Raw genomic sequence first — 19,146 nt, forward strand, 5'->3', positions numbered from 1 at the left:
TTTTTTTACAGGCAAAAGAGCTGAATTCTTTGGGGCATGCCCCGCAAAGGGCCCTGTTCAGGGCTGGTAAGGTAAAAGAGCTTTGAACTTTAGTAATTTAGAATAGGGTAGGGCATTTTTTTATTTTGGGGGTCTTTGTTATTTTATTAGGGGGCTTAGAGTAGGTGTAATTAGTTTAAAATTGTTGTAATATTTTTCTGATGTTTGTAAATATTTTTTTATTTTTTGTAACTTAGTTCTTTTTTATTTTTTGTACTTTAGTTAGTTTATTTCATTGTATTTATTTGTAGATATTGTATTTAATTAATTTATTGATAGTGTAGTGTTAGGTTTAATTGTAGGTATTTTATTTAATTAATTTATTGATAGTGTAGTGTTAGGTTTAATTGTAACTCAGGTTAGGATTTATTTTACAGGTAATTTTGTAATTATTTTAACTATTTTAGCTATTGTACCTGGTTAAAATAAATACAAAGTTACCTGTAAAATCAATATAAATACTAAAATAGCTATAATATAAATATCATTTATATTGTAGCTATATTAGGATTTATTTTACAGGTAAGTATTTAGCTTTAAATAGGAATAATTTATTTAATAAGAGTTAATTTATTTCGTTAGATTTAAATTATATTTAATTTAGGGGGGTGTTAGTGTTAGGGTTAGACTTAGCTTTAGGGGTTTAATTTAGGTGAGCTCCAGTCGGCAGATTAGGGGTTAATGTTTGAAGTTAGGTGTCGGCGATGTTAGGGAGGGCAGATTAGGGGTTAATACTATTTATTATAGGGTTAGTGAGGCGGATTAGGGGTTAATAACTTTATTATAATAGCGGTGCGGTCCGCTCGGCAGATTAGGGGTTAATAAGTGTAGGCAGGTGGAGGCGACGTTGTGGGGGGCAGATTAGGGGTACATAGGGATAATGTAAGTAGCGGCGGTTTACGGAGCGGCAGATTAGGGGTTAAAAATAATATGCAGGGGTCAGCGATAGCTGGGGCGGCAGAATAGGGGTTAATAAGTGTAAGGTTAGGGGTGTTTAGACTCTGGGTACATGTTAGGGTGTTAGGTGCAGACGTAGGAAGTGTTTCCCCATAGACAACAATGGGGCTGCGTTAGGAGCTGAACGCAGCTTTTTTGCAGGTGTTAGTTTTTTTTTCAGCTCAAACAGCCCCATTGTTTTCTATGGGGGAATCGTGCACGAGCACGTTTTTGAGGCTGGACGCGTCCGTAAGCAACTCTGGTATCGAGAGTTGCAGTGGCGTTAAATATGCCTGTACGCTCCCTTTTTGGAGCCTAACGCAGCCATTCTGTGAACTCTCAATACCAGAGTTATTTAAAAGGTGCGGCCAGAAAAAAGCCAGCGTTAGCTACGCGGGTCGTTACCGACAAAACTCTAAATCTAGGCCATGGTTTTTACTATATCAAAACGTTGGTGCTTTATTCGAACTCCTACCAGTATATTCGCCTCACCATTCCAATTGGAGGGAGCTGTCAGCCTGGACCCAGTGAGCTGGAGCACTGTGAGTCTCCAGAACGCCCCCAACAGTACAACAGAGTACTGTCGCACTGTGTGAGCACTCTGTGTTTCTATACCATTTGATTGTCACTATATTACTGATGTGCACATGAAGCGCCCTCTGTTTTGTATGCATAGGATCCTTAGGTAATGAGTTCCACAATTTGATAGCTCTTACAGCAAAAAAAACCTTTACATTGCTGGAGATTAAATCTCTTTTCTTTAAGCCTTAAATTGAGACCTCTTGCCATAAACATTTTTCTTGGAAAAAAACTGAGTTCCCGCATATCAATATAGGGCTTTGAATATATTTATATAAAGTAATCATGTCACCTCTCAAGCGCCTTTTTTATAGAGAAAACAGACCCAGTTTGGCTAACCTCTCCTCATTGCTTAAATTATCCATTCCCCTTATTAGTTTGGTGGCCCTTCTCTGAACTTTGTCTTTATTTGAGATTGGTCCCCAGAACTGCACTCCATACTCAAGGTGAGGTCTTACCAAGGATTTATATAGTGACAGAATTATGCTTTCCTCCCTTGCATCAATGACTCTTTTAATACATGCTAGTATCTTATTAGCCTTAGAAGCCACTGCCCTGCATTGTGCACCCTTCTTTAGCTTGTTATCTATAAGTACTCCGAAAATCCCTTTCCTCCTATTTTATGCTAAATCTAATCCCATTTAAATAATAGGTTGCCCTGCTTATTTTTACTTCCAAAATGTAGAAAATTGCATTTTCCAGTATTAAATATAATTTTCCATTTACCTGCCCATTCTTTTATTTTTTTTGTAGATCCTAACACAATTTTATCCTGTTCTGACCTAATGACATTACATAACTTTGTATCATCTGCAAAAGTAGAGATGTTGCTATTTAATCCTGGTGCCAAGTTATTAATAAAATATTAGAAATAACAGGACCCAGTACTAAACCCTGGAGGCCCCCCTCTGGATTTTCCTCCCCACCTGGAGTAAAACTTCAGAAAAAAAGACAATTGGATGTCCGTTTCTATGTCTTTTAATCCTCTGAATTTATTTCAGTTTTAGAGGAAGAAGCACAGTATTCTGTGAGTTACAAATAATCTAGAATTTATAGTTCACTATTTTAGCCAATGAGAATTGTATTATGTATGTAATATGAAGCTGTGTGCCAGGGTTGTCAGGATATGATTAAAGCTTATGCCTGAAAATGTTAAGCCTTTCTGGCACACAGCACTTTCACTGATTTGAGTTTCCATGTTGGATCTATACAATTTTTAAATGGATGAATAAACTTGATGTTTTTATGGACGGATCACACCCTTCTTTGCTTTTGTGGATTGCCAGTAATCTGTCTTTGTTGCCGATCAAGTAGTCAGCTGACCTCCTACAGGTGCTTTGCTCCTATATGTGAATGATACGTCATTGGAATAGCTGGGACCAGTCTGACACATGCCATTGTGGATCGACCATGTAGCAGGTGGAGTGTTCCCAGAACGCTAAAATGTTTGTATAAAATTGGGACTCCCCGCAAAGTGATCATGGGTTGCACATAAGGATTCTAAAGGGTGAGCGTTATATGCGTTACTTTTTGCCTATATTTTCCACTGACGAATTGGTACTTTATGGCTTGATATACATTTGTCACTTAACAAGTTGAGGCCAGCTGAATGATTATTGTTATGAGTGTTACAGTGTATCCTTTAAGAACTCTTTTGTACTGTATTAAAGATTTTAGACAGACTTGTAGCATGTTTGTCCCCTTTCTAGGACCCAGAAAGGGTCAAAAGTCTAAAGTGGTGCCTTTGACATCATGGCTGAAGCAGTCTATGCTAAGGGATCCATGTACTAAGCTGTCAGTGAGGTGTTAGTCAGCTTTTCCGCATTAATTTCTGCTTGCCAATAGAAAATCGTATGTACTAAGCAGTCAAATCTGTAAAAAAATAAAATAATTTACAAGTAGCGAGCGAACTTGTCCGCAGCTCTTACATCCGACCCTTTTTTGTAGCATAAAACTCCTCGCTTGACATAAACCTTGCAATAAAAAATAGTTATCTATTTCTCCACCGGATACTTTTTCCATGAATTATCCCTTGCCAGCATTTATAGGCAAGCACAATAATAAAGAATAGAAGCTATAAGATATACACCTACAACTAATATAAAAGAAGGTCAACATAATAAATAAAATTCTGGAGTACAATGTACCTTTAATATAGTTTGAATGTGAAAAATCTAAACTGCGTCACAATCAATGCCAGATAGGGCCTATATGTGACCAACCCAAAATGTGGCACAAATGCATGACTTTTCATAGATGTAGACCAACGACTTAATTGTCTAATATACTAGTACAAGGTAACCAGAAGCTGAAAAACATGAAAATATACTATTTTACAGTTAAGACATCATCAAATTAATAAAAATGATACCTCTCAGGTCGCTGTCACAGTCGTCTGTAATCCTGCTGATGTCCTTGGGGCCTAAACGCTGAATCAGCTTCTGTTCGTAATCATTCAGATCAGAGACATATGCTGGTCCTCCTCCAGTTGCACAAGTTGAATTTATTTTTTCCTTTGCCAATTTAGCTTTGGCGAATCTTTTTATATCAATGTACCTCTTCTTGATCTGGTCCACGTCTTTTTTTCCTGGACCCTGGGAACTCACAGCATCACTTATACACTGCCAGATACTCCTTTTATGTGTATGTGATGTTTGCTTTGCACGACATCCGAATAGGTCCACTCCAGTAGCATATCAACAAGAACCACGTTCTGCTGGTGTGAAAAGTGTGGATTCTTGGATTTTGATGTGTGTGAATCCGGTCCAGAAAAGGCCATACTTAATTTTTGAATCAATAATAACTAAGAACTTCCAGCCTCTGTAATAATACATTTTATGGGGTCAATTTATCAATCTCCGTATGGAGCTTGATGCCCAGTGTTTCCGGCGAACCTTCAGGCTTGCCGGAAACAGAAGTTATGACGCAGCGGTCTAAAGACCGCTGGTCTATAACCTGTCTATAACCTGTCCGCTTGTAATTTCATAAAGTTTGCCTTTATATAGTGCTGAATTCACTTCCCTTGACAAATGTGACGTTGGACACCTTGCAGTAACATGGGAAAAAACTTACTGAAAAGTTCTCCAGATAGAATAGTACATTTCAATATTCGCTACAAGCAAGGCGTAAAATGTATCAATCCTCCGACGTTGCTCGCGGTGGACTTTTTTTCCTTTTTTTGTTAAATATTCATAATTTGTGTTGGGTTTAGCGCACTTGAATAAACGAGTGAGTATGGTGTTAGTCTTTTTCAATTTCCACTTCATTAAAGTCTATGAGGCCTATTTATAAAAAGGCCTGAAGGACATGATCCGACACTGCGGATCATGTCCAACAGACCTCGCTGAATGCGGAGAGCAATATGCTCTCCGCATTCAGCATTGCACCAGCAGCTCTTGTGAACTGCTGGTGCAACGCTGCCCCCTGCAGATTCGCAGGTTGAATTGCGGCAATGTCTGTCTGCCTCCTCAGAGCAGACGGACAGGTTATAGAGCAGCGGTCTATACACGGGCCCTCAAGCTCCATACGGAGCTTGATAGATAGGCCCCTATGGGAGAATACGTTAAGGCGGTTGCGATATTCGAAGTTCAACTTTTTGCGCGCCTCAAGTGTTTGCTCGCTCACAAACTTTTTACTTTCAACTTATAATACAAATGCAAAAAGCCTCCATCTCGCAGTTAATGTGGGATCGCTCCACTTGTAATCTAGCCCACTAAGGGAATGTCTGTGACAACCATGTGGTTAATATTGGGAACACTGAATCTGTAAAAAGATTTTTTTTAAATGGGTCTAAAAAGCACTGACCATTTGCACATGATCACTTCGATAATAGAGTTTAGCTTGGATCATCTCACTTTTGTATCTTCCATACTATCCTTAGTGCCTTCAATCTATGCTTTCCCATTTTCTTTCTGCTTTCCGATCCTCCGTCTCCTGTTGGAATATAAGTGATCTCTTTGCCTTATTTATCTGCAGCGCATCCACTGAAATAGGGACAAAGTTACTGGACAGAGACACTTTTTCACCATGACCCCAGATTTGTTATGGAACCATATTGTACAGCAGAGATTGCACATAACTATGGGCTAGATTACAAGTGGCGCGCTAACCTTAGTGCGGCCATGATAATGTAATATTGCACTTGTGTTAAAGGGATCTGAAACCCAAAAGTTTTCTTTTGTGATTCAGACAGAGCAGACCATTTAAAAAAAGTTTTCAATTTACTTTTATTATTATATTATCTTCGTTCCTATGATATTCTGTGTTGAAGAAATACCTAGGTAGGCATCTGGAGCACTATAGGGCAGGAAATAGTGCTGCCATCTAGTGCTCTTGCAAATGGATAACATTCTTGCAAAATCGCTGCCACATAGTGGTCCAGAAATGGGCTGGCTCTTAAGCATATGTCCCTGCTTTTCAACAAAAAGATTCCAAGAGAATGAAAAAAAATTATAATACAAATCATTTAAAAATTGTTTAAAATTGCATGTTGTATCTGAATCATGAGCCTACCTAGGTTTAGCTTTAAATGAAGAATACCTAGAGAACAAAGCAAATTTGATTATAAAAGTAAATTGGAAAGTTGTTAAAAATTGAATGCCCTATCTGAATCATAAAAGTTTAATATTTCCAGTTTAAAGTAAACACGATTGCGAAAGCACAAACGCATTTTACGCTCAAACTATTAACGTGACGGAAGACCTTGCATAAAGGAGTTTTAAAAAATGTGCACCAAACACTACATAAATACATTTAAATATACAGTTAAACTCATATAAACACTATCTGATAAAAAATATTCATTTAAATATTAATAAAAAAAAGTTAAAGGCATATTGTTATGACAAGGTGTTTAAAAGGATAATGGGCAATAATATTAATATATATATATATATATATATATATATATATATATATATATATATATATATATATATATATATATATATATATATATATATATATATAAATATATACCATATTAAGGAAGGGCTTATTGAACTGTAAACAAAAAGCCAAAGCGTGACCAGGCTGCACAAAAAATCTGTTTATTTACAATTGAAACAGCGGAACACAGGCATGGTGGTAATCCACTGGAAATTACTCACTAGGAGCACTTAATAAAGTCAAAAAAATTAGCAACATTGTTTCATAAACAGTAAAGTGAAACATTTCCTCATATATTGTTACATTCAACGGAAAGACACACAGTCTCTAAATAAACTGAGGGCACTTAGTGCTTTTGCACGCCCTTCAAAGTTACTTTCCTGATTGATCCACAAAAAAGGAAAAGTTAATGAGGCTTAACTCTGAGCACATAGTGCAACTGCACGCTCAGATGCCTCAGCCGGTTAGATGAAATAGCAACAGTCCTGCACTGGTAATCCCAGAGAGGGTACACTTACGGATCCACTGCTTTCCAAACAATCCGGTCTGTCCTTTTAGAGCATGGCTTGTCTTGCTAATGAAAGATTGAAGCTTTTGGATCCAGTAATAGTGCCGACTGCACTACGTTGCAAACTGAAGTTGTTTGAACACGATACTCACTATGCTGTGTGTGAGACACTTTCTTCCAGGCTCACGTGTTTTGCTAGACTTGGCATCCAAACACTTTTGCAGAGACTTGGAGGTACTCGGTACACAGCAAAACCATCTGCTGCTCACACCTGTGAGGTTTTCCACTGCGGACTGATGACACGTTTCCCCCCTCACCTTTTTGGGTTTTGCACGGAGCTTCGTCAGATACCGCTTTTAATGACACTTCTTCCTTAAATAGCGTGTCATTCTTGTTAAAGGCATACATACACCCTTGCAACTATACATACATAATGTTGCAAATTAGTCATATACAATGCCTAAAAGTTGAAACATGGCCTTTAAATTATGCTAAACTCTAATATATACATCACTTATATACAGAAACTACATTCTTTGCATTTAAACTTTAACCCTTGATGGATTACCTATACAAAAAACCCCTACCAATACTACTCACATTCAACTCAAAATGTTAATACATAGATTAGAAGATCCATAGACCTCTTTTAAACAGAGTGTTTTAGAGGAAACTTGCATACTCATTTTTTTCATTTAAACCTCTAGGAGTGTGTTTAAAACATATATCCACTTTGCCTCCTTCTGGAGTAACACTCTATCAATATTGCCCCCTCTTCTACTCTTAACATGTTTGATGCCAATTACTGATACATCATCCATATTTGATGCATGCTTCTCCAGGAAATGTCTTCCTATGGGGCTATCAATGTTCACATTTTTAATATCATTTCTATGCTCTCTGATTCTGTCTTTTATTTCTCTTGTGGTTTTTTCCCACGTAGAAACGGGGGCACGAGCAGTAAAGGAGATAGATCACCCCTGTGGTATTGGAAGTGATCCATTGATTGATTTTGAATACATGATTTACATACGTAAAAAGTGTCTTAGTTTTCTTCAGACTACTGCAATACACACACTTTCCACAGGGGTGGCATCCCACTCTAGGTTGTGCAGCTGTTAACCAATTTTTGCGGGGGTACCTCTCTCATACTCACTGTGTACTAGATTGTCTCTCAGGCTTAATGCCCTTTTTGCTGTTAATAGAGGATATTCTGAGACAATTCCTTCAAGGGAACTATCTGCCTTGAGAATATGCCAGTTTTTTTTATTGAGGATAGATCTAATCTTTCCCCAATGATCATTAAATTTAGTGATGATCCTTACTGGACTTTCTTCAACCTTAGATTTTTCTTTAAACAGAAGATCTTGCCTAGAGCTTTTCCTGGCCCTTACCCATGCACGCTTTATCTGCCTGTTCGAATATTCCCTTTCTTTGAATCTATTAGCCATTTCTCTAGCCTGTCTTTCAAAGGATGCTTCAGTTTCAGGAACTGCCCCGTCGGAATCCTAACCTTTAGTGCTTGTGGATGATGACTTTGTTTTTAAAAATGTTATTCTTTATCTAAATCACAAACCAAAAATGTGGGTTTCATGCCCCTATAAGGAGAGATAAACAGATCTGGTAAGACATGCGTCCACATGCAGTTTAGCCATGTGGAGAGTTAAGAGCATGGAAGCAGGATCCTGTTATTATCGGGACACTGTGCCTCTTGTTTTGCTTGTTGCCTAGCAAATAATTGAGCAGTCCAGTTGTTTTCATTACACCGCTCTGCTGTACAACCGTTGTCCATGTGCAAAAATTGCTGTGCTACTGTCACCAATTTCCCAACTGCAATGTGTGCATGATCAGCAGGTACAGGCAGTCAGGTGTTGATACGTGGCAGGAGCTACGCTATGCATACCCGACCCTGTCTTCTGTGTAGAACTGGTGGAGCTGCTGCTGCTGTGAAGGGTCGGACAGTGATAAGAGAGCTTTGACTTATCACGGCTAGTATCTAGGAGTGTGCTGTCTGCTCTTCTGATGCTTTGGTATGAATGAGTGTGTTCTGTCGAGAACTCCAATTCCTCAAACTCCAATCTGATGTCACTTCCGGTGACTCTTCTAATTTCACTATCTGTTTTTCCTGTCTTGGGGGGTGCACTGCCGATCCTCCGGCATACACCCCAAGTAAACCTTCGTCCCCCTTGAACCCCCCAGACAGAGGCAAAAACAGAATTTATGCTTACCTGATAAATTACTTTCTCTTGCGGTGTATCCAGTCCACGGATTCATCCTTTACTTGTGGGATATTCTCATTCCCTACAGGAAGTAGCAAAGAGAGCACACAGCAAAGCTGTCCATATAGCTCCCCCTCTAGATCCACCCCCCAGTCATTCGACCAAAGGTTAGGAAGAAAAAGGAGAAACCATAGGGTGCAGTGGTGACTGTAGTTTAAACAAAAAATGTTTTACCTGACTTAAATGCCAGGGCGGGCCGTGGACTGGATACACCGCAAGAGAAAGTAATTTATCAGGTAAGCATAAATTCTGTTTTCTCTTGCAAGGTGTATCCAGTCCACGGATTCATCCTTTACTTGTGGGATACCAATACCAAAGCTTTAGGACACGGATGAAGGGAGGGAACAAGACAGGTACCTTAAACGGAAGGCACCACTGCTTGTAAAACCTTTCACCCAAAAATAGCCTCCGAAGAAGCAAAAGCATCGAATTTGTAAAATTTGGCAAAAGTATGCAGTGAAGACCAAGTCGCTGCCTTACAAATCTGTTCAACCGAAGCCTCATTTTTGAAAGCCCATGTGGAAGCCACTGCTCTGGCCAGCAGTCTCATAGGCCAAACGGATGATGCTTTTCAGCCAAAAGGAAAGAGAGGTAGCAGTCGCTTTCTGACCTCTCCTCTAACCAGAATAGATAACAAACAAGGAAGATGTTTGTCTGAAATCCTTAGTTTCTTGTAAATAGAACTTTAAAGCACGAACTACATCAAGATTGTGTAATAGACGTTCCTTCTTCGAAGATGGATTAGGACACAGAGAAGGAACAACTATTTCCTGGTTAATATTCTCGTTAGAAACAACTTTAGGAAGAAAACCAGGCTTGATACGCAAAACTACCTTATCTGCGTGGAACACTAGGTAAGGTGAATCACACTGTAAGGCAGATAATTCTGAAACTCTTCGAGCAGAAGAGATAACTATCAAAAACAAAACTTTCCAAGATAACAACTTAATGTCTATGGAATGTAAAGGTTCAAACGGAACCCCTTGAAGAACTGAAAGAACTAGATTCAAACTCCATGGCGGAGCCACAGGTTTATAGACAGGCTTGATTCTGACTAAAGCCTGAGCAAACGGTTGAACGTCTGGTACCTCTGCCAGACGCTTGTGTAACAGGATAGACAAAGCAGATATTTGTCCTTTTTAAGGAACTAACTGACAATCCTTTCTCCAATCCTTCTTGGAGAAAGGACAATATCCTGGGAATCCTAAACTAAATTTGGATGCTTGAACGAACCCGGTATTAGAAGATCCTGCCTCATTGGCAGTGTCCATGGTGGGACAGATGACATGTCCACTAGGTCTGCATACCAAGTCCTGCGTGGCCACGCAGGCGCTATCAGAATCACCGAAGCCTTCTCCTGCTTGATTCTGGCAACCAGACGCGGGAGGAGAGGAAACGGTGGAAAAACAAGCCAGATTGAAGGACCAAGGCGCTGCTAGAGCATCTATCAATACCGCCTTGGGATCCCGGGACCTGGACCCGTAGATAGGAAGTTTGGTGTTCTGACGGGACGCCATCAGATCCAACTCTGAGGTGCCCCATAGCTGAGTCAGCTGGGCAAATACCTCCGGGTGGAGTTCCCACTCCCCCGGGTGAAATGTCTGACGACTTAGAAAATCCGCCTCCCAGTTGTCTACTCCTGGGATGTGAATTGCTGAGAGATGGCAGGAGTGATCCTCCGCCCACCTGATTATTTTGGTTACTTCCGTCATCGCTAGGGAACCCTTGTGAGCGTTGAATATCGCCCTCAGTTCCAGAATGTTTATCGGGAGAAGAGTTTCTTCCCGAGACCATAAGCCCTGAGCTTTCAGGGAGTCCCAGACCGCACCCCAGCCTAATAGACTGGCGTTGGTCGTTGCAATGATCCACTCTGGCCTGCGGAAACATATTCCTTGAGACAGGTGATCCTGAGACAACCACCAGAGAAGAGAATCTCTGGTCTCCTGGTCCAACTGAATTTGAGGAGACAAATCTGCATAATCCCCATTCCACTGTTTGAGCATGCATAGTTGCAGTGGTCTGAGGTGTATCCGAGCAAAAGGGACTATGTCCATTGCTGCAACCATTAGTCCGATTGTCTCCATGCACTGAGCCACAGATGGCCGAGGAATGGAATAAAGAGCTCAGCAAGTAGTTAAGAGTTTTAGCTTTCTGACCTCCGTCAGAAATATTTTCATTTCTACCGAGTCTATCAGGGTTCCTAGGAATGGAACTCTTGTGAGGGGGGAGGGAGAACTCTTTTTTGATGTTCACCTTCCACCCGTGAGACCTCAGAAAGGCCAATACAATCTCCGTGTGAGACTGAATTAAGATGTCGTCTAGGTAAGGCGCCACTGCTATGCCCCGCGGTTAGAACCGCCAGGAGGGACCCTAGCACCTTTGTGAAAATTCTAACACCACATTCACTTTACAATCCCGAGACCCTAGTGCTTAGAGCCAGCAAAGAGAATGACTGGGGGGTGGAGCTATATGGACAGCTTTGCTGTGTGCTCTCTTTGCTACTTCCTGTAGGGAATGAGAATATCCCACAAGTAAAGGATGAATCCGTGGACTGGATACACCTTGCAAGAGAAATAGATAGTGAAGATAGGCGATTACAGTGCCCATCTGATTGGTCGTGAATCCTGTCACTCACTGAGACACGAACCAATAAGATGTATGGAATCACCGGAAGTGATGTCAGATTGGAGTTTTTGATGTATTGGAGTTCTCGATAGAACAAGTGGGTGAACTTTAGCACTTTTTATATTTTTCTGTCAGAAGTGACTCTGAACTTGTTCCTGGACCAAGCCTGAATGGAAGGTGTTAAAATGTCACCTCTGGCTCCAATTGAGTGCTTGGTTATTTGGCATGAAGACTAAAGCTTTCTTGTTCCTGGCTTGTTACTTTGATCTTGACCCTGGCAAAGTTTTTGGATTACCCTACCTGTCTGACCTTTCTGTTAAGATTTGCAACCTGAGGATTGATTTATCAACTTTGTATTGGTGCACTGCCCTTTCCTCCTGCCTTATCCTTCTGCTTTGATGCATGGTTTCAGACTGATCTTTTGCTTCCGACCTCTGTCCTGTTCATTAATTATTCTACTGCTGTCCCGATTACTACTTGCTGCATATATGGTTTCTGATTACAAATCAGGTCATTTACTTATTACCTTACACAGGCATATGTGTGTATGCTGTTGTATTTTTCACCAAAGAAGGAAACAACGCCATCATGAGAAAGATGTTGCAGAGTTTATTTACAAATTAATCAGGGAATATGCTGTTCTCCTTATAAAATAGACACATCTGAAAAATCACATGACAAAACAGGCTTTATATACCTTAACAGAATTACACTACATATCATTACGTATACATTTATAGAAAAGTAATACAAGGTTACAATATATTACCACATACCCCGTAAATGACCAACGACTTTCTAATCTTAAATATCACATGGCTTCACCCTACACAGTTACTTCTCCTTTACATAACCCATCCTTAGGCGGGATGTCTGTCTGGTAGAAAACACTTACATAGGTATTTATAAATTAAAGGGACAGTCTAGTCAAAATTAAACTTTCATGATTCAGCTAGGGCATGTCATTTTAAACAACTTTCTAATTTACCGTTATCATCAAATTTGCTTTGTTCACTTGGTATTCTTAGTTGAAAGCTGAATTAGGTAGGCTCATATGCTAATTTCCAAGCCCTTGATGGCCGCCTCTTATCTGAATACATTTGACAGTTTTTCACAGCTAGAGGGTGTTAATGTGTGACTTATAGATAACATTGTAATCACGCCCGTGTAGTTACTTATAAGAGGGCACTGATTGGCTATAATACAAGTCTCAAAAGAACTGAAATAAGGGGGCAATACAAGGTAATCACCGTGTTGGTTATGCAAAACTGGGGAATGGGTAATAAATGGATTATCTTTTTAAACAATAAAAATTCTGGAGTAGACTGTCCCTTTAAGAAGGGAACATTAACCATGTCATGACCCAGGGTATGTTAGCTTTTAATTCTTCAGTATATAGACATCCACAATGACACTGCTGAGTTTGTGTTTGGAAGGCAGTGGAAACAGTAAAAAAATAAAATAGGTAAATATATGAAAAATAGCTCAAACCATATAATACAAGTAAATTAAACTAATATCATACACATAGTAAACATTTAATCAGTTCTGCTTTTTAAAATAACTACAGCGTCTCTCTAAATGGACCAAGATTCAGCAGAGAACATTTAGCAAACATCAGCACCACTTTAATAGACAGGTTGTGAGGTGCAGAGTATATATGATATACAAAACTCATTTAAGAATATATCCAACACTGACTCAATATATAAAACTTCAGGCTTTATTTTCAATTTCATAAAAACAGTATTACAGCAGAGTCACAGCACATGAAAGCATGTCATCATACGTATTTCACACACACTACCTTATTAAGTGATGTAAATAAGCATTTAATGAAAAGCTGTGGGTTCTTAAAGAGACATTACACAGTAAATAATTACTAGCTGTATGTAGATGTATTTTTTTCAAATTCTCCAAAACTCTAATGACCCTAGAGCTGGTGGATGTGCAGCAAAAACAGGAAGCAGAGAACAGCCTCCTGCTGATGTGTGCACTGAAAGAAGTGGATTTGGCGTTACATAGAGATCACTCCTTCCTATTCTTAAACTGACCTTTCGCCGGATCCATCCTATCCTAAATTAAATCAGAGGTGTGAAGTAAGAATACTGTATTAATAGCTGGATTTTGTATACTTAGTGATGGAATGGAAGAGCTGAATATTTCAAGGCAATTGTTTGTGATATGAGGTTACACTTTTAGGCTAAAGGAAAGGAGAGTTTATCTCCAGCAATATAAATGTTTTTTTCATTGTAAGAGCAATCAAATTGTGGAACACCTTGCCTAAGGAGGTAGTGAATGCCAAATCCGTAAATAATTTAAAAATGGCTTAAATACATTTCTTGCTATAATATTATTGATTGTGTTAAATGGGTTGGCTTCTAATTTTATTATTTTAAGTTCAATTGGCAGCTACTTTATTGTAAATCAGAAAGGATCTGTATAGGTTGAACTTGATTAACTTTGGTTTTCTTTCAACCTCATATACCATGCTTTTATGGTATGTTACTGTGTCACTCAGACTGGAGATTGTTTGTGAGGTCAACATTTTGCCACATTTATTTGTCATTATTGAATGAGGATGTTAAAACATGGACAAAACTGTTTAGGGCTAAAACCTACAGAGGTTAACTTTTTTGTACAGTGCATTATGCAAAATCCATTGGAGCTAATAAAGGATTGCCTGGTATCTCGGGGCTGGACTGACGTTACTAGACGGGATCAGACTGATATACTTCAGGAAAGTTCTCTGTGTAAAGCACAATTGGGCTAAAAGAGGCTGCTCCAAGGTGGTAACATGCCATAGACCAAGAAACTGAGCTGTTTATTCCTAGAGAGAGCTTCTTTCTGTTTGTATTATGACCCTGGGGAAGTCTTCCTACGGGTGATGGAGAAAGCAAGATGCAAACTCCTTGCCCAGTGTGCTTAGAGGAATATGGCTGCATTTCACTGATGAGGCCCAATGAAGGCCATAAAAATCATCTGGGGTTGTCATGTACCTTGTTATGAGGAAGATTGCCTGGTCTTTCGGGGCAGGGCTGGACTGCCCTTACTCAGCGGGATCAGACTGATATACTTCAGGAAAGTTCTCCTCTTTGTAAAGCACCAAAGGGTTAAAAGAGGCTGCTCCTAGGTGGTTACTCACCATAGAACAAGCTGTTGTTCATTCCTGGTGGAGCGCTTCTCTTTCTGTAGGCAGTTAATAAAGATGCTGTATTGCTCAAACAGGTTTGAGTAAAACCCTGACCCTGTTATTCCATGGAAACAGAAAAAAAAAAACTCCTTCACTAGTAGATCTGAGACTCAAGAGATTAAGGACCAAGCCTTAATCGAGTCCGGAGACACACAAGAGAGATTAATTCTGTATCCAAGAGATACTAGTTCAAGGACCCTGGAGTCTCAAATGAAATGTGCCAAACCTCCCAAAAAATCTGCACCCCAGATGATGAGAATGCTAACAAGGGGACATAGTTTAATGCTGACTTTCAAGTGCACTTTTTGGCCTGTTTTGTCTTAGACCAGAAGGAGCATGTCTTCATGCTTGATGAATCAAGACAGTTTTGTTTATTTGATCATTAAATTGTCCTTAACCAGTTAGCTGCAATTGGTTGCTGGGGAATACGTTGCATTCAATGCTATTTGATTCAATATATATATATATATATATATATATATATATATATATATATATATAAACACACGCCACATATTGTAGTGTTTATGGTTTATATACTGAACATCTCTTTGTGAATATCGGTCATGTAGTAGCTTAAAAGAAAGAAGATAATTTTTGTGATCTAGTGTGCCAAAAGGAATTAAACCATCCCACAGCCCTGTCCATGCCTATATATTTCTTATCCTGTGGCAAGAAATCTCCCTTTGCCCCAGTAACTGTGGATATAATAGCATCCAGGACAAGCCCAAAAAGATTTTACCTAGGAAGGGCAGAGATCTGCATTTATATATAATGTCCACAGACCAAGATCATAAGAAAAGTCCATCTAAAACAGACTTTTTTTTTCTCATTTATGTAAATCATTCACGTTAATCAACTCCACTTGATCCTGTGTTTCTTCCAGTCACAACCTCAAAAACATTATCACACCAAACAGACATGGCCACTGCCATGCAAACAGTAGGGCAAAATAGAAAGCCTGCCAGCTGAAAGGAGTGACTATGGAAAAATTAGTCTGGAGTTGGCATTGTCCATTTTAAGGATGTCTCCCAGACCCCCGGATAATAAGATGGGAAAGGAGACATAGCCTTAAACTTGGTGGAATGAACAGAGGGTACTCCTAGCTTCTTCTACTCCTCAGACACTGATTCAGGTATAGGGAAGGTAAAAGGCTATTTAAGAACAGTATTTAAGAATATTTCCTTATTATTAATCTAGAAGGATTAGCCTTAAGAGGATTTTTGAGTTCATCCACCTCCAAGGTGCCTAACACTTCCTTCAATAATGCATGTATATGCACCAACCTGAAATTAAAGGGACACATCTTAATCAACTATTATATGTAGGGTTTTAAAAGAACTCAATAATAAATGACTCATCAGTAGAGGAAACAGTTAAAAACTAACTTTGCATAAATTAAAAATAAGAAGATCTCAACCTGGGAACAATAGCATAATAGCTTGTTCTAATGGGCTAGTTACCACCCAAGGAGTAGCTTTTTTGCTCAACATGGTGCCTTTCCCTTCTTTATATTTAGTGTAATTATAGCAAATTAATGTATATAGTGGTACCCAGGGGAGAAATGCTAATAAGGAGAGGTAACCTCCACTGTAAGCACTTTAGCTGGGGAGGCATTAGCAGCCATCAGTTCAGCCACAGCAGACTGCATTATATTATTTAAGAGAGACAGCCCAGAAGAGCTCTGAGGGTCAACGTTGTGGAGCATCCAACCCCTTGTCTCCTGAGAGGTACATAACACAGACACACCCCCTCAAGAATTAGCAATATGCAAAACACATGAAACCAACAGCTGAGAAAGGGTAAACACTGACACAGGTCTGCAACATAAGCATAATATGAGGGGCTTGTATAATCAGCAGAGCTGCCTCTCAACTCCAGACAACACTTCAGCTGTATTAGATTGGCCATAAGTAAAGCAAATAGATGGGGAGAAATTAACTATGCCAAAATATTCTCCAGGTTATATACAACTTCTAGGGTGAGTGGAACGGTGAGAAAAACAGTCCACAGGAAATTGTCCCACAAGTGATGATTTGCGTGAACTCTTACTATCAATTGAAAGGAAAATATATATAAATGTTAAAATGCTGAAGAAATAAGCATAAAGCTTAAGTTTCCATTTTTTTTTCTAAAAAAGCAATGGCTGAAATTGTGTTTTGAAACCTAAGTTTCTCTTAACCGTATTAAATTTCTGAGGACAAATAAGGACAGCTAAAGTGTGCAAATGTTGTGTGCAATGTTAAAATAACTAACAGGGTTTAAAGTCTCTGTATTCCACACTGATATTGTATGCACTAACTGTCCTAATTATCCTCAGTATGAAGAGCAAAGAGAAAGAAAATTTTCAACATAGTACCAATTACTTTACTTAAATAGGGAAAAAAAATAATAAAACTGTATTAGTTTTAAAACACATAAGTAACACTTCATATTACAATCTCAAACTGTTTTAAAGTCTCTTTAAGATCTGATTTCCCACATTCAGAACATTAACATACTTTCTCTCCAAAATTAGTATTTGAATTGATTTCCCACATATAGATCATGGACATGCTTTCTTTCCTGTGTGAATTTTCTTGGTGTTTCCTAAGATTTGATTTCAGAGTAAAAACATTTACCACATACAGAACACAAAAAATGCTTTCTCACCTGTATGTATTTTCTGGTGCTCCATAAGATGTGATTTCCGGATAAAACATTTCCCACATTCAGAGCATGAAAATTCTCTCTCTCCACTATGACTTTTTAGATGGGTTATAAGCTTTGATTTCCAGTTAAACCTTTTCCCACATACAGAACATGGAAATGCATTATCTTCTGTATGAATTTTCTGATGTTTAATAAAATTTGATTTCAGAGTAATACATTTACCACATTCAGAACACGTAAAATGCTTTCTCACCTGTATGAATCTTCTGATGCTCAGTAAGATGTGATTTCTGGATAAAGCAATTGCCACATTCAGAACATGGAAATGGTTTCTTCTCACCTGTATGAAACTTTCTGATGTTCAATAAGATCTGATTTCTGGGAGGAAAAGCAATTGCCACATTCAGAACATGAAAATGCTTTCTCATCTGTATGAACTCTCTGATGCTCAATAAGTTGTGATTTTCGGATAAAGCCTTTGCCACATTCAGAGCATGAAAATGCTTTCTCTCCAGTATGAATTTTCAGATGGAGTTTTAAGATTTGATTTCCTGGTAAAACATTTCCCACAATATGAACATTGGCCATGCGGCTTCTATGAACTTTCTGATGCTCAATAAGTTGTGAATACTGGATAAAGCATTTCCCACATTCAGAACATAAAAATGTTTTCCCCATCTGTATGAACTTTCTGATGCTCAATAAGTTGTGATTTTCGGATAAAGCCTTTGGGACATTCAGAGCATGAATATGGTTTTCTCTCCAGTATGAATTTTCAGATGAGTTTTAAGATTTGATTTCCTGGTAAAAACATTTCCCACAATATGAACATTGGGCCATGCGGCTTCTTTGATTTTGAAGACGATTGAAAGAAACATAAGCACTCTTGATCATGACTAGATTTATTGCTGATTGTGAATTCACCCTGTTGATTACGAAATACAATGGGAGTTATGTTATTAATAATGACACAATTATTTAATTTGTAGATCATTGTGACTGGTCTGAATAAGTGTTTACTTACAAAGGGACTCCTACTGTTTTGAAGTCGATAATTCCATTCAGCAGAGGATAGGTTTGATTTGCTCCTTAGTGAAACCTATTTCCAGGGCAACATAAATAATCATTTAAGTTATGGTGAAGATACAAAGTCAACCAGAGAACTCTGGTAAGATGTGCAAATGCTTACTTTGGTTAAACACAATCCATGGAAGAGCAAAATAATGTAAGATGTTTTAAAACATATTTTCATATCTTGACCTATAGCACCATTTTAGAACATGAGATACATAATGCAAATGCAGAGATTATAATTAATTAGAATTAATAACTCTATACATGTTTGGTCTTAGCTGACTGAGAGAATGGCAATGAAAAAATTTGAGATTTTACTATTTTTGTGTAGTTATGAATATATATATATATATATAGTATATATATATATATAT

General features: G+C 38.6%; 1 protein-coding gene across 3 annotated transcripts in view; it reads right to left on the reverse strand.

Annotated features, from left to right (window-relative positions):
• Nucleotides 1–19,146, reverse strand: part of LOC128656976 (gastrula zinc finger protein XlCGF66.1-like) — a 473,235-nt gene that overhangs the window by 321,070 nt on the left and 133,019 nt on the right. The window contains exon 8 of one of the 3 annotated variants that reach the window (XM_053711181.1): nucleotides 18,108–18,618. The exons of the other annotated variants lie outside the window; for them this stretch is intronic. Coding sequence (XP_053567156.1) covers nucleotides 18,474–18,618 — 145 coding nt within the window. The 3' untranslated portion in view covers nucleotides 18,108–18,473. Of the gene's footprint in view, nucleotides 1–18,107; nucleotides 18,619–19,146 lie in introns of those variants that run through there. 3 annotated transcript variants of the gene reach the window in all.

This window comes from Bombina bombina, chromosome 4 (genome assembly GCF_027579735.1).
Source record: "Bombina bombina isolate aBomBom1 chromosome 4, aBomBom1.pri, whole genome shotgun sequence".
Classification (NCBI taxonomy): Eukaryota; Metazoa; Chordata; class Amphibia; order Anura; family Bombinatoridae; genus Bombina; species Bombina bombina.